General features: G+C 43.4%; 1 protein-coding gene across 17 annotated transcripts in view; it reads left to right on the plus strand.

Annotated features, from left to right (window-relative positions):
- FRMD4A (FERM domain containing 4A) overlaps positions 1-16,103 on the plus strand; it is a 586,106-nt gene that overhangs the window by 144,281 nt on the left and 425,722 nt on the right. The window contains exon 1 of one of the 17 annotated variants that reach the window (XM_070601149.1): positions 375-769. The exons of 15 other annotated variants lie outside the window; for them this stretch is intronic. In XM_070601149.1, the coding sequence (XP_070457250.1) occupies positions 737-769 (33 nt within the window). In that variant the 5' untranslated portion in view covers positions 375-736. Of the gene's footprint in view, positions 1-374; positions 770-16,103 lie in introns of those variants that run through there. One more of the 17 variants, XM_070601157.1, reaches the window with a different exon arrangement.

Below are 16,103 nucleotides of genomic sequence, written 5' to 3' on the forward strand. Positions count from 1 at the left end.
CTATGCCTATATGCTTCTAAACATCTGATCAAACAGAAAGAAAAAAAAATCCAGTTAACTGTCTAGATGTTATGTCAACATTGGGCTAAACAAATGGGTATTTAGAAATATCTAAGTGGGTGAGATTTCTTTTTCAGTTTTCTGCATGCAAACCAGAAAACCCGCTGAGCAATGGTGGCAACTGGATCCATTGCTGTGGGGGTCCTGTTTCTTAAAAGAGAAATGAATGGATAGAGCTAGGCAGTGCCTTCAGCTGTCAGCTCTAGAGAGAGTAACCACAGAGCTGAACCTGGGGAGCCACGGGATGCCCCATCAGGCTCAGCCCCCCCTCGCCTTCTGTCCTGGGTGGGCAGCTCCTGGGTTTGATTCAGATCACTTTTCTTGGCTCAAACGCGGTCCCTAAGACAGGGATCATTTGTCAAGTGAGCATGGTACACAGAGAGCTGTAGGCAGATTATGGAAAGAGAGAGGGAGGAGAGAGAGGGAGGAGAGAGAGCGCGGGAGAGAGAAAGAGAGAGAGGGAAGAGGGCGAGGAGAGGAGCAGGCTTCTCTAGTAACAGTGCTTTTCAGGCACTGGAGATTCAAGTTAGACAGGGTGGCGGTGCCGCGGCGCCACTGGGGAGAGGGGAGCGCCTGGCGACTCCCGACATGGCTCTTTTCATGTGGGATGCTTAAGGACGGCACGCAGAGAGAGTAACTTGGAGAAGAGAGAAACTGGCATGAGGATTCCGCCAAAATGGAAGGGCTCCTGTCTCCGATGAGGACGAAGGTAAGAGGAGTGAATCTCGATTTCTTTTGATTCTGCTTGGAGGTGCAGAAAAGGCAGCTGAGGTGCCCAGAGCCTCTGTGAATGGGAGGCTCACTGAGCTTTTGTCTTGTTTCAGAACTGGGCTGGCGAATGCAACTGGATCTCTCAAAGAATAGGCTTGCCTCAAAGGCAGCGCGATCTGTGGGAAGGGGAGAGCAGGGGGAGAGAACCATCTGTCAGTGTGGACAATGGGAATCTTGTAAATGAGTTCTCCTCTCGGTTGATTAGACAGCCATATTTTAGCAGGATTTCCAGTCACTCTTCCTTAGGGGCTGTGCAACCCTCGGAGCTGTTCGTTGCAGGAAGTACCTATTTCTCAGGCTGCGATGCTGTTTAACAGGAGGAGTAACACGTTTAAAGCAGAGCATGCCCAGCTCCCGCTTGAAATATCCTCTTTCCTCCTCCTCTTCAGAGCAAGAGGGCCAGGGAATCCTCTGGAAAGTAGGTTAATGCATTCTGGAAGCCACTGTGTTCTCGGAGAACTACCAGACCTGCAGAAAAGATTCGAGAGTGGTGGACTAACCTGACATCTTGAACTTGGTCCTGTAACATTTAGGAACGCTCATGGGGAACTGCTTACTGTCTCCTGGAGACTCTGGGAACTTGTTCTGCTCAGCTGGAGTTTCCTTTTTTACTTGAGAAATGATGCCTTAAAGATGGGGCTTTCCACTGAAAGCTCAGGTGATGAGGGAGATATTTGATATCTGCTATATCCACATAGAACTCTAAATGGGTGAGCCAAAAGTTCCAAATAATCCTAGATATATTACTTTTCTTATTCCGATATTTCCAAAAGGTCAGGGGGAAATTGGCTCTCAAACAACACAGCAGAGTTAAAGCCAATAGAATGAGGATTTGATGGACCTCATCCCTTTGATGCTCTGGTTAGTGATTCCAACACAAATAGACTCTTTTGTCATTGAACATTGTTTTCCTGCTAGCTAATGAACATGACCATAATGTTTTAAGAGAAGGTTAGAACTAGGGTCCTAAACATGAAAGCGTCCCATCCTTTGGGAGAATTCCCCATCTTCCTGTCGTCTTCACCACTTGTCTGTCTGATAGTCAAGCATTAGGAGGGTAACCCCAAGTAGGGGTTTGTCACCAAAGGTTCTAATTCCAGCCTGTTGGCTGGCTGGCTGGCTGGCTGATCTCCTGTGAGAGCCCCTCTGTGACCCGTTTGTTCTCGCTTCGCATGCAGCTGAAGTCGTCATGGTCGTAGGTAGCATGTCTCAACCCAAGGGGCTGTGGAAACAGCAGGTACTGTTCCACATATCTTTTACCACCGCAAAGAAAATGGCAAATGGCAGTGGATTCTTGGTTCCCTTTATTGACAGAGTGGGGTGTGAATGATTTAGGGAATGGCATTAGAATCTGTTCATTTGGCCAGCTTTTGAAATTGCTGCCTCAGATACTCTCCTGGTATTGTGCACTCTCGGGCTCCCGTCAGACCTATGGATCTGAGCTTCGAAACCTTACGCAAGCACAACTCTCCTAGACTTCGAGGGGAGTTCCCTATGCAAATGAATCAGGACCCAGGCACTGCATAAATCTCACTGTGCGCCGATTAAAACGGCATGCTATCGCAGGGGGAGAAATGGGTGTCAGTGGGTCAGACGACTCATATATTATGTTTATCAGTTGAATTCACATCATGGCTTGTTCTTTAACCATCGTATCATCTAAAGAACGTTGAGACTATGGGGGTTTGGGTCTCACCAAAGTTCAAACAAAAAATCTCTACATAGCCAACTGACTTACTGAAACCCTTTAATTTTTAGGTTTCAAGGGATATGTGTGTGTGTCTTAAATTGTTTCTGTGAATTACTTTTTTAATCTCTTTAATTGTGACTCTGGATATAGATATTTCCATACTGAAGCTTCAAATCACACGTGGATTTTGTAACGTACAGTATTATTATGATTCAAGGAACAAGACCTGACTGTAGGACTGCAAACAGGTCCCATTGATAAGCCTCAGCTTTGGTTCCTAAATGGTTATGTGCTGTGTTGTTGAAATTACTCAGTGACTTTTTTTCAAATTTATCCAAAGACTTATATCACTGACAATGTTGCTATTCTAAAACTTTGATCCACATTATGCCTCATTAAGTCTATTCTGGAATATTCTCCCCCTTTAGTAAGGAGTTAGCTTGAAGTTTCCGATTTCATGGTATCATGATGGGTTGGACAAAGAGAGTCTCCTAGAGCTAAATTTTGGTGTGTTATGGTTACTTAATAACTTACTGACAGTTTAAAGCAAGTGTCGAGGTAAATTGGACATCATGCAGTAATTTCATTATGCCATGTAATAGACTTAACCAGTCTAAATCATGGGTGCTTAATGCATTTTTATCTTGGGATTTGCATAATTAGCACATAAATATGCATGAGATTAACTGGAAGTGGCAAAATGGGGTGGGCAAAATGGTCAGGACTATTAAACTTCAGACAGTTGCAAAGAGGGCACCTGAGCGCTAGCTGTCTCCTGGGTGGTGGCCATACCTGACATCCGAGAAACAGATAGGGTGGCAACTGGCCTCCTGTGTCACAGTCAGTGTGTTGTCAGTGACACATGGGCTTAGCACAGCTTTTGGCTTTTGGCTGGATTCACTTGGGCACGTTACTTAGTCTTCTTTTGTTTATAATGCAATCTCAGAGTCTGCAGGCTGATGGATATACTTCTGACTGGCCTCCTGGCAGGCCACGACACAGGCCTCAGGCTCCTAACCATAACAAATGATGTTTGCAGAGGCAGGAGGAAAAAAAAAAGGAAAAAAGAGAGACACTGATTGAGTCATTTCTCCTATGAGGGTAAAGGAAAGGATTTTATAGTTAACCATTTTTGTGCACTTTTTAAATGTGTCCTTTTTTAATTCGATTTTTAATCCTCCAAACTTCATAATTCTCTTTAATCCTCCATGCACTGCCTCCAGTGAATGAGCCTGGCAAAAAATTCCCCTCATTTCAGCTCCTTGGGATTCCTATTTGCCAATGTCTGCTGCAAAATTTGCAAGGAGCACCTGGCTAAGGCCATATGAAATCAAGCCAAGTCTGTACTGTTCATGGGGGTAAGGAGTGTGCTCTGGAGAAACTACACCATCAAAAGAAGATGAAGAAGGAGGGGGGAGAGAAGAGAAAAGAGAAGAGAGGAGAAGTGGAGAAAACAAGAGGAGAGGGAAGGGAAGATGAATTTGTTGGAGGTCCATCTTTTTCATTTCTTTCAGTTTTATTGAGCTGTAATTGACATATAGCACCACAAAAGTTTAAGGTGTATAGCATAGTGATTTGACTTACATATATTGTGAAATGGTCATCACAATGAGTTTAGTTAACATCCATCACCTCATATAATTATTAAAAAAATTAGTTTCTCCCTCGTGATGAGAACTTTTAGGATCTACTCTCTTAGCAACTTTCAAATACACTATTCAGCCGTGTTAACTATAGTTATCATGTTCTACGTTACACTCCAGGACTTATTTATCTTATAACGGGAAGTTTTTACCTTTCGACTACCTTCATCCAACTCCCCCACCCCAACTCCCCACCTGGGGTAACCGCAAATCTCGTCTCTTTTTCTGGGATTTTGGTGTTTTTGTTTTGTTTTAGATTCCACATATGAGTGAGATCATACAGCATTTGTCTTTCTCCATCTGACTTATTTCACTTAGCATAAAGCCCTCAAGGTCCATTCATATTGTCACAAATGGCAGGATTTCCTCCTTTTTAAGGCTGAATAATATTCCATTGTACATATATGTACCACATCTTCTTTATCTATTCATCCATCAATGGACACATGTTGCTTCCAGGTCTTGGCTATTGTAAATAATGCTGCAATAAATATGAGAGCGCAGAAATCTCTTCAACATAGTGTCTCTCTTTCCTTAGGGTATTACCCGGAAGTGAAATTGCTGGATCATATAGTAGTTCTATTTTTAATTTTTTGAGGAACTAGAGGCCCATCTTTTATACCGAAATGAGGATACAGATTTTTTTATCAAACACTTCCACGGTAAATGGAGAGTGGATTGAAATTAACATGGAGAGTGGATATTAACTAGCCTTATTGTGCTGATCATTTTGCAATGTATGCAAATATTGAATCATTATGTTTTACACCTGAAACTAATACAATGTTATATGTCAAAAAAAATTAACCTCTCTAGAAAGGATGGAGTATTGACTTGTAAAAAGTTTTAACTGCACAACCCAGTGACTATTTTGTGTGCTAACTAGGGTTTTTAGAATATTGTCATCCTACTGCCTCAATGTCTGTTCTCCATTAACAATTACCTAACTCCCAGAGAAGGTGCTTTTTTATCTGTCTGAACTCTCTTATTTCTGCTGCAAAGACATTGTGTCATTTACTGCACTTCAGTTACTTTTTTTAAAAAAAGGAGTGACTTCTGATTTGTGGCATAAAGTAGTTTTCTAAACGAAGTCTTCTGAAAGGATTAGGCCATTTATGGAAGGGACACTTAAAGGGGAAATGGAAGCTGAGCTTATAAAGGACGAGCATTTGAAATGAACACAAGGATTGTGTCCTGCGAGGCCAGCTCTTGTGTCCCCAGGGTAAGTGCCACAGGTAGCTGCAGTTAGTTCAAGAACGATCCTTCTCCACCACTCTTCAATTTTGGAAGCACATTAGATACTGATGTAAGATGTGAAACTTCTAAAATTACAGATGATATAGATAGCAAAAGAAAGAATCAGAAGAGTACAGTCAAAAGCTCTCTGACTCTTTAGACCAATTACCATAGAGTATGTGAAACCCTTAAAGTCACTTGGAATTATGCTAAATCTGCTTGAAACTTTGCCAGGACTCCGTGGAGAATACTGCCTGAAACGGCCCATTGTGGTTCACCTATTCGGTACGTGGATTCTAATAAAATATTGGAATCTCCCTTTCAAGGAGCTCTGTGAACTAGACATCAGTAAGGACTAAAGAATGGTGGAGCCTGAGTGGGGAAGACCAGGGAAAGCTTGATAATTCCTTTCAAACACGTTAAATACACTCAAGATGATTCCCCAGCTGAGGACAGGCTGTGCTTTACGGAGGCTTCACTGATGGAGGAATTCCTTCATCGGTGATGGAGCTGAAACGTGACAACTTTAGACGAAATTCAAGGAAACATTTCGTGACATCAAAATGTTTTCCCGAGAAAGGTTGATACAGTTTCTAATCTGGAGGCCTCGGAGACAGGTAAGGATGATCCTACCTGAGAAGCTAGGAGGAGTCTTTAAGACATTCCATGTTTTATGGTGCTGTGAGTTTTTACCACAAAACCAATAAAACCAGAAATAGGTTTGTTTACGAGCCATGCATCCACTCCTTTACAAAGAGCTACTGTAATGCATTTATTGAACCGCTCGACACAGTTGGGTGCAAATAGGAAACAAGTGAATTCTTTTTCAGACAACCACTTTCAAGGCTCCTGTGAATTGTGGAAAGGAAGTTGAAGACTATAGGACAATTTATTAGGTTAATGAAAAGGAGACGTGCGAGGCACCATAGCCTATCCTAATCAGATCCCCCTGGGTTCAAACCCTAACTCTGCCACTTACTGGGGTGTAACTTTTCTGAGCCTCAGCTTTCTCGTGTGTAAGAGGTATCCAATAATAGGACCTATATCATAGGTTGTTGTGAGAAGGAAGTAAGTTAATGCCTATAAAGTCTTGGCACACTGGAATAAATGTTAGCTATTGCTAGTGTGAATGTGCGAACAAATGCATAAATGACCACGTGCGGAAACAAACATCTTGTGACAAATGTTTGGAATGAATTGTGTCACAGTTGTGAATACAAGTAGGAAAAGCAGACTATCCATTTTCGAGAGGACGCTGTTAGCTGGAACACAGAAGGAGAACTCCTTCCACCTGCAAGATCCCTATGAAGTTGGGTCCTCCTCCCGCAAGGTGAAGCTGAAAGGGCTCAGATAAAACAGATGGCTTTGTAGCAGAAACCAGCTCTCATTACAAGAAGGCCTTTCACAACAGATAACTATGATAGGTAGATTGCTTAGAAGAAAAGACTGGAGATTTGGCTTAAGCCAAAAGATTTCGTGTCCAGGACCTCAAGAAAATCACTTTTCTGCTCTGGTCCTTGGTTTTGTCATCTCATAACTGAAATCTTAATAAAGTAGCCATCTTTTGCGTGGATGTTAGCTCAGGGCCAGCCTTCCTCAGCAAAAAGAGGGAGATTGGCAGCAGTTAGCTCAGGGCTAATCTTCCTCAAAAAAAAAAAAAAGCCTTTTTTTTGTGCTGTGGAGCATACATTCCCTCATGTGATCTTCACTCCAGTGGGTACAGCACGGCGATCAGCAAGCTACACGCAGGGGCCCCCCCACCCCCGACAAGAGCTGGTTAGCCAGGTACCAGCACATCACTGCCCATGACCCGCATGACAAAGTCCAGGTGTCAGAGCTGGACTTCCAGGCTCACTGTGACCTGAGCTCACACCTCTTCATTCTCCTCCCGACATCCTACCCCAGCAGTTCTCAGGCTTCAGTTGAACATTCAAATACCCTGGAGTGTGTTTAAAAGTGCAGATTCCTGGGCCTCTCTTCCAGAGACTTGGATTCAGGAGTCTGAGATGAGGCCCAAGAGCCTGCATTTTGTCAAAAGGCTGCATGATGCTGATGCGGGTGATCCTTTCACTACATGGGCCTCGAACCTGTAGCCTCGGGGAAGGCCTTGCAGCTCCTGGAAGCTGCCAGATCTTTGAACACACCATTCTCTCTGGCTCAAGCACTGTCCTCCCCATCCAGCCCTGTCTGTCCCCTCTGCTGGCTCTAACTTCCCCTTCCGGTGGCAGGCCAGATGCCACTTCCTCTGGGACGTCAAGACTGGGGTGGGTGCCATAGCTCGCTCTGCTTACCTTGGCCCCAGCCTTCCTTACCCTCAGTAGCCATGTAAGTATTCGCTCCTTTTGCAACATCAGGACCAGGGCCTCTTGAAAGTAGGTTCACTGTTTCTTGTTCACGCTCTTCTGCTTAGGACATAGCATGGTGCAAGCAAAACTGTCGGTCCTCAGTGCATCTGTGCTGATTAAATGCATGAGCACAGAGCACGTACAGCTCTCTAAGGGCTTGTGGAGGTTCTATAAATACTGGGCATTGAGCAGGTGTCATGCGACCAGAGTGGCTGGTTAGAACCAGTGGAGATCCATCTCCACAAAATAGGATGGGCGAATTCCGCGGGTGAGACCCCTGAGCAGAATTTTCAGGGGCGAATGGTGGGGAGGTCATCGATGGAGTGTTTCGATAGCAGCCAGGGTTAAGAGACGCTGGAGTGGAGAAAACCATAACTGAGGGCTAACGATGACTTCAGCTTGGGGTCATTGTTACCCTGACTTACATTCAGAACTTTCGATTCCAAAATGTTTCAGTGACTCTACTCTTGTTGAAAAAGTAAATGACTCTTTTTCCGGATAAAACAAGGCTGTGTTTACTCCAGGCAAATGGGAAAAAATGCTGACTTTATTTTCTTTTCCTGCCACTGTTTCTCAATAGGGAGCGTAAACTAGCTAAAAAAGGTAAAAACAAGTTAATTCCTTGCATCATTACAAAACGATAGCAATCAATGCTTTGAGGTAACTATGCATTAACAACAATAATATATTAGTACAATGTAACAATATGTAAATATAACAGCTATTATATAGTATAGTAGTATTTTAATATAACATGGCAATATATTATAAACATTTCAGTAGATATCTATTAATCTATTGAGATAACATGTTAATATATTACTTATACAATATTGGTATTGGTTAGAAATATGATATAGTATATTAATAAAATATCTTGATGTATTAATTATAAACTATTAATATACTTAATATATTAAATAATATATTTTAATAACAATTAATAGCAATTGCCATTTATTGACCATTTACAATAGGGACTAATATTTTACTTTTTTTTTTTTAAAGATTTTATTTTTTTCCTTTTTCTCCCAAAGACCCCCAGTACATAGTTGTGTATGTTTTAGTTGTGGGTCCTTCTAGTTGTGGCATGTGGGATGCCGCCTCAGCATGGTTTGATGAGCGGTGCCATGTCCGCGCCCAGGGTTCGAACTGGCAAAACCCTGGGCCGTCGAAGCAGAGTGTGCGAACTTAACCACTCGGCCGTGGGGCCAGCCCCAGGACAAGTATTTTACTTTTTTAAAAAGAATCTCAAATCCTTATAAGAATTTTGAAATCAGGTGTTTTTAACCTCATCTCATAGATGGGAAACAAGGCTCCAAGGGGTCGAGTTCCCCAGAGTGGAGATGATGAGTGGAGAGTAAGGAGGAAGAGTCTGCGTTCTGCCTCCATTGCCTTGTTGTAATCTGAGAGTAAAGAGAGGATGAACTGTACAGAATCAGCTAACTGTTGAATCCGCCAGGCCATTTCTTGTTAACCACGTGAATCCTGAGATGGCTTGATTCCTGAGAAACCTTATCTTAGGAGCTGCAGAAACTGGCTTTGGAATCACCTGGGGTGCTGGAGCCTGGGGGGTCCGTGCCAGCTGCCTGAGAGGAAGCACCGGGAACAGGCACAGAGACGTCCCTGCGTGGTCTCTGCAGACGGAGCAGATCCCATTTCCCAAGAGTGGAGGCTGTGGCGCTTTAAGACTAAGCCTGGGCAGACGCAGGAGGCAAAGCTTGCCGCACGCCCCAGAAGGTGGGTGAAAGAGCCAGGAGACTGGAAATGCCAGCCTGCTAACTGTCGGGCTTTCAGAGCCGTGGCTGGTTTAAAGCCTTTCCCATCTCATGCCAAGAAAAGTCCTGTTGGCTCAGGAGATTTCATGAAGTCACTGTGGAAGCCGTCCGGATGGCCCTGCGGAATGAAAAAATGCACAGGCCATTGGCTTCATCAGCTGGGACGACAGGGCCTAAGGTGGCCTCTCCTGGGCACTGGGAGGTGAAGCTGCACTTGCAGGGGAAGAGCGTCAACTGGTGAAAAGAAGACAGATGAGAGCCCGCCAGCCACGAACCTCATGGTGTGTAATTAAACTGAAACATGAGTGTGGCAGGTAAAATGAACCATGGTGGAGGCAGGGCAAGGAGTGAGGGGAGGATTTCTGAGACACCCTGAAATACCATAAAGGGGGAGTTGATTTATTGATGCTAATTCTGCTCCTTCTGGTAGATCCGCTTGCTGCATCCCAAGCAGTGGGAGAAGAGAACTCTTAGCAGCAAAGTTGTTGAGAAGGGAAAAGTCATCTGGCCGTTCTTCGATCTTATGTCCTTATTCATCCAACAAGGAGTTAGGAAGGGCTCATGTGGAGCATCAGACGGGAAACACGTTTCCTGGTGTCAAGGTTGCACAAACAGAAGGAGACGTGTGAAAGTGTCTACAGACAGGATAGAGCCACCCAACCACTTGCCCTGGAAAACAAATTGGTAGATGCAAGAAGTGGGAGAAAATGATCTTTTCCAGAGGCCACGTTCCTTTTCACTAACTGTGATGCTTTTAATACAAGTGGATGATAGCAATTGGGTGAATTAACTTCACATTGATATTCAAAGGGAATTACGTTAATGGTAATGACTGTCTTCAAAGGGGTACAAATGCCTGAAGGAGGATACCATTTAGTCTCCTAAGGTTTCCTTTATCTTACACAAAAGAGCATGACCTCGGACAGACGTATTTTCTAAATGGGGAAACTGAAGTGTAGTCATTTCTCCTAAGATTTCAAAGTCAAATCCTGTATTTAACACGAGGGGAACCAGTTTAGAATACAGTGTTGGATACGATGAAATTTGATCAAGGCGAAAGGCCTGACAAAGAATTGGCTTTGAGAACTAGAATAACCCCAAGTACATACATGGATGCTCTATTATTCTTTAGTCCTAGAGATTTTTTGCCAGGAGATACATATTTAGCACATGTGTCCAAGCACGTATGTATGTATGTGTGTGTGTGTGTGTAGCTGTCATTCACTTTCAAAATTGATGCCCCTGAAGATGATTGCCATGCCAGTGTATGTGATAGGAATGGAGCAGGGTTTAGGTCTTACTCTACAGGCTATACAGCCGCATTTAATTTATTTTACACGTTGAGTAAATCATGGATAGCTCTTGGGTAGGAGTCTTGGGCATGTCTATCATGGGTAGACTAGAAAAATATTAACATCCACTCTAAGATGCTTTGGTTTTAATTTTAGGGATAAATAAGACAATGAACCATAGAACGTGCCTAGGACATGTCATAGTATATGCCAAGGAGTGAAGAACATTTACATTCTCTCATTACTGACCAATAGAAATAGAATTCAAGCCACAAGGCGAGCCACATGTATAATTTTAAATTTTCTAGTAGCCACATTCAAAAAATAAAGACATAAGTATAAGTAAGCTTAATATATTTTATTTAGCTAAATATATGCAGTATATTATCATTTCCCCATGAAATCAATATAAAAATTATGAATGAGGTATTTTACATTCTTTTTTTAATACGGTCTTCAAAATCTGGCGTGCATTTTATGTTTATGGCACGTCTCCATCCAAACTGGCCACATTTCAAATGCTCAATGGACACGCGTGCTTAGTGGTCATCGTGCTAGACCGGGCAGCCCTAACTGATTTATGGGTACAGCCGAAGAAGCCATAAAGCTGAGATTTGTCTAATACTGGTAAATTGCAATTGCTGTTTTAATGGCTGATTTTGACAATGCAGTCTCTGCCCAGTGCTATTTTGTAATCAGGATTTTGGCACAGTCCAGGACCTCCAGTACAAGCATATTTTGCGGGATGAATGCCCGGAGTGCTTTGACCTCTGTCATGAAAGCTGACGGTCACATACAAAGAATGAATTAGCTCAGTGCTCCCATTGTGCAGGAGGGACGCAGGGTCAGGTCCAAGGGGACATGTGGACACTGGGGAACAGAGTAGTTCTAAGTGGTTGACGTGGTTGGTTTCCACGCTTTACGTCCAGTCAATTTAACGTTAATCTTGAGTTTCTCTTTTTCTGCGTTGCAAGTATTGCTTCAGGTCTTCCCTTGGGTTTCGTTGATCCCTGTAGGGATTTTCCATAGTGAGTTGCTGTGGGCTCCAGGGTTGAGCTGTCCTCAGCTGAGGACAGTTTCCCTCCACACTCCCCAAATAGCGGAATCCAAGGTCTTGGCCTTGCTGACCACTCTTATGGGAGGCCTCCAGATCTCTACCCCCAGCCCACACCTCTCTTTCAATTTTCGTGGCTACATACCCAAGTAGTTTTTCGCTTTTGTTGTTTTTTTCTTCAACCCCTAGATATTCCAGAGACATTTTTAACTTACTATAACTGTGAACTCATCATTAGCCCCCTCAAGCTGCTCCTCTCTCTGTGTCCCCCATCTCACTAAGTGGCAGCCCCTCCATCCAGGCCCAAGCCAAGGACCTGGTTCTGTACCCACCCCTCCTTTCCCTTACTCTTCACACCCCATCAGTTTCCAAGTCCTGTGATGTCCTCTGTTCAATATACCTAAGGTCTATCCCTTCCTCGTCATCCACATGGTCACAGTTCTGTGCAAGTGGCCATCTTTTGACTGAATTCTTGCCATAGTTTCCTAGCTGGGCTTCTGGTCTCCAAGACTTACTTACTCTAATCCATCAATTCACTGCTGATAGAGCCACTATTCTGAAACACAAATGACATCATGCCATTTTTCTTCTCACAGTTCTCTCTAGCTCCTCCCATTGCTTACAGAAAAAAATTTTCCCTCCATCTGTGTGACATTCAGGCTCTTCAGGATTGGGTCCCTGCCTACCTGTTCAGTCTCTGCTGTTGCCACCGCCGTCTGGGAGGTTATGCTGGACCATTACTGATACTTCACCTAAAATCCATGGCTTCTCTGGCCTCCATGTCTTTGTACGTTCTGAATCTTGCGTCTAGCTCCTGCTCTCCTTGTCTGTCTGAAAATTCCGTCGTCCTCTCAAAGTTGACTCAGATGTTGCTTCTACCGTGAATCATTCCCCGCCGTGAGGGGTCCGCTATCACACCCACTACCCCTGTACAGACATCCCACCTGCAACACAGGCATTCAACAGATAGTTGCTGAAAAAGGCAAGACCACCATATAAAGATTAAGTTCTCAGGCTTGTCCCACATGGATAGTCAGTTTGGCTAGATGCAGAGTCAACATTTCCTTCATTCAATATCTGCCTCATGTCCTGTGCGTGCTGGATCATAGAAGGCAAAGATTCACCCACAGGTGTGTGGATGCCAGATGCTTAATACCAGGTAGCCTTCATCACAGCCAGAGCAGCAGAGCTTACCTGCAGCAGGAACCATGTCAGTGCTGGCGTTGGCTGGGCCCTAGGATGACGGGTTCAATGATGCTATCTGCTAAGTTCCAGCCACTCTTCTTAGTGCATGAGTCAGGTGTTTTCATCCCCATTTTAAAGTTGAGGAAACTGAGGCTCAAAAAAAGTCAAGTGACTTTGCCAAGGTCCCATACCCACTAAGGGGATAGAGGAAGGATCTGAACCCTTATTCAGCCACAAACGTCACACTCCTTCCAGCATACCAAATGCCTCCTGACTTTGTCTTGTAGTTGGTAGTATTCCAAGTATGATACACAGCTGACAGTGATTGAGTTCCTCAGGAGGAAGAATGCAGGGTGAGCCGATAGCAGTAGGTCCTGGGCTCCACTTGGATGCGGAGATAGACGAGGAGCCGTGGAGGAGCCTCCAAGGTTCTCTCTGCAAAGACCAGGTCCCACAACGTCGGAGCAACAATTGTATGCCCTCTCATGAGATCGGTCTGATGGAGGGCACCTCCTTTGGGGACCCTAGGAGAATTGTTTTTCAACTTGGTTTTAGATTCAGTTTGGACTTTCCTGCAGTTTCCAGACCTGAACCCTAAGGCTCCCAAGGGTTGGTGAGTTTTGTCAGTGAAAATATTTGTGTTCCTTCGCTCTACTCCCAGGAGCTTTTCCTCTATCAAACAAATGAACCAGCACCAGCAATAAAACCAACCACTTTAACATGAGTGTATTTGCCTTAGGAAAATGCTTATCCAGATCGCTGGAAAGTTTCCTTTGCTCTATGGACTGATGTTTTCATGTAGAGAGTCCTGATAGAATAACAAGGGGGTAAATGATCCTCTTTGATGGAGAAACCCAACGAGATCATCAGGGAAGGCTTGTGCTCAGGTTTACAAGCTGTGTTCCAGGAACACCTAGGAGTCTATGGAAGCTTTGAAGGTTTCTGTTCAAGTGTTGTCTAAGCAGAATTAAGTTTCAGGTAAGGTGACTGATTTGCCTAAATATTTTATTTATCATGACTTATTTCAGGTATCCAAAAACACTTAAAGAGTGTAGACCATGGGGGGCCGGCCCCATGGCCAAGTGGTTAAGTTTGCACACTCTGCTTCAGTGGCCCAGGGTTTTGCCGGTTCGGATCCTGGGCACGGACATGGCATTGCTCATCAGGCCATGTTGGGGTGACATCCCACATGCCACAACTAGAAGGACCCACAACTAAAATATACAACTATGTACTAGGGGGATTTGGGGAGAAAAAGCAATTAAAAAAAAAAAGAAGAAGATTGGCAACAGTTGTTAGTTCAGGTGCCAATCTTCATAAAAAAAAAAAGAGTGTAGACCTATGTACATGTCACCCAGGTTAAGAAATAATCCTAATGGAATTGAAACCCCTGTGTACCTTCCCCAATTACATCACTTTCCCTCCCCTCCCAGAGGTAGTGTCTATCCTGAAATTGGTATTTATCATCCCACACTTTTATTTATATTTTTATTGCAAATGTCTGTAATAAAACATAAATACTATCTTATGTATATTTCAGTGTTTTCCAGAAATGATACCTAAGTGTATGCATTCTAAGTGTATGAATCTTCTGCGAGTTCTTCTTTTCACTCTACAGCCTGTGCGTGAGTCATCAACATGGATGTGTGTAGTCATGGGACTTTCATTTCTCCTGAAGGAATTGCTTGAGCATAGCAGTGCATGAATATACCACAAGTCAGATATCCATTCTCTTTCAGGTGGACATTTCTCTCTTTTTTTTTGAATCCCTGCAAGCAATGTTGCCATGTCCGTTCTTATATATGTCTCCTTGAGCTCATGGGAGAAAGTTTCCCCCAGTGTCTACACCCGGGAGAGGAGCTGCCGAGCTGGGAGGTGTGGACATCCTGACATTTACTAAATTGCTTTCTATAGACAGTAGCCCTTAAAACATGTTTTATTTCCCTATGTTACACCTCTGTGTTCACTGTGTTCTGTGGTAGGTGTGTCTGTGCACAATGAAGGGTGATGCCAAAAGGAACAGCGGAAATATTCCTGTCTACATATAGAACATTGATTATACTTGTATTGTGTCCTGGGAATGAAAATAAGAGATATTGACTACTTTCCTCCAAAACCTCCTTTCACCATCATTCTACTTCAACCTGTACTTTCAATGTCATCATCCCAATATCCCAGTGCCCTCCCTAGTGTGCATTGCATTATAAGTGTGGCATTATATATGTCAGTAATTAATGTATTAATTAATTTCTTTCTTTATGGCATTAGTCAGTATGGCCTGATCAGGGGTCACTTGACTTTTACTTGATATATGTTCCTTTGCTCTGTTCTTTACATAAGAAAAAACTTGCGTAGAAATTTTCTTTACATGAAATTCATAAAATTGGACGAAACATGCTAGACTCTGTTGCTAAAACCAAACCCACCTCCTTGAGGCTGTCCAAGGAGAATCTCCATGTGGAAAGGCAGCTAGTCTTTCCAGCTTTTCTTCCTTTTTCTCGAGGTCCAACTTCCCTGGGGATCGCTCATTACTTTTTGCCACCACTACTAGGTTGGCCCCAGGGGCACTATTACTAGTCCTGTTTCTAAGGGGGGGCCACTATAAGAATTTTTCTTTTAGTTTTCAACACAGTAATCTTGAGAACACAAAGAGTAGGAGAGGGTTGTACGCCATCTGATGACCATTTCATAGCTGACTACTGGCCCGTGATGGCACCATCCACCATATTTCTTTCAGGCTAGTGAGGAGAGAGCAGAAACTTACTTAGTAATGAATGATGTGGTTCTGCCAAATGCAGGCCAAGGGCATGGCCCTGTGTTATTAAATGTTTTGCAGAAGTTTCAGCAGGAAAAAAAATGATAGGAGAGTTAACTCTTCACCCAGTACCTGGTAACACAGATATGTCACACGCAGAAGAACCCACCATAAGGGAGTCAGAAAAGTATTCATGCTAAGAGTAGCAATTTAGTTGCAGCCAAAAAATATCATCATCAGGTTAAGTCCATACTGTTAATTTGAATTTTATTGACTATATATATTAATTGATTG

This window comes from Equus przewalskii, chromosome 30 (genome assembly GCF_037783145.1).
Source record: "Equus przewalskii isolate Varuska chromosome 30, EquPr2, whole genome shotgun sequence".
Classification (NCBI taxonomy): Eukaryota; Metazoa; Chordata; class Mammalia; order Perissodactyla; family Equidae; genus Equus; species Equus przewalskii.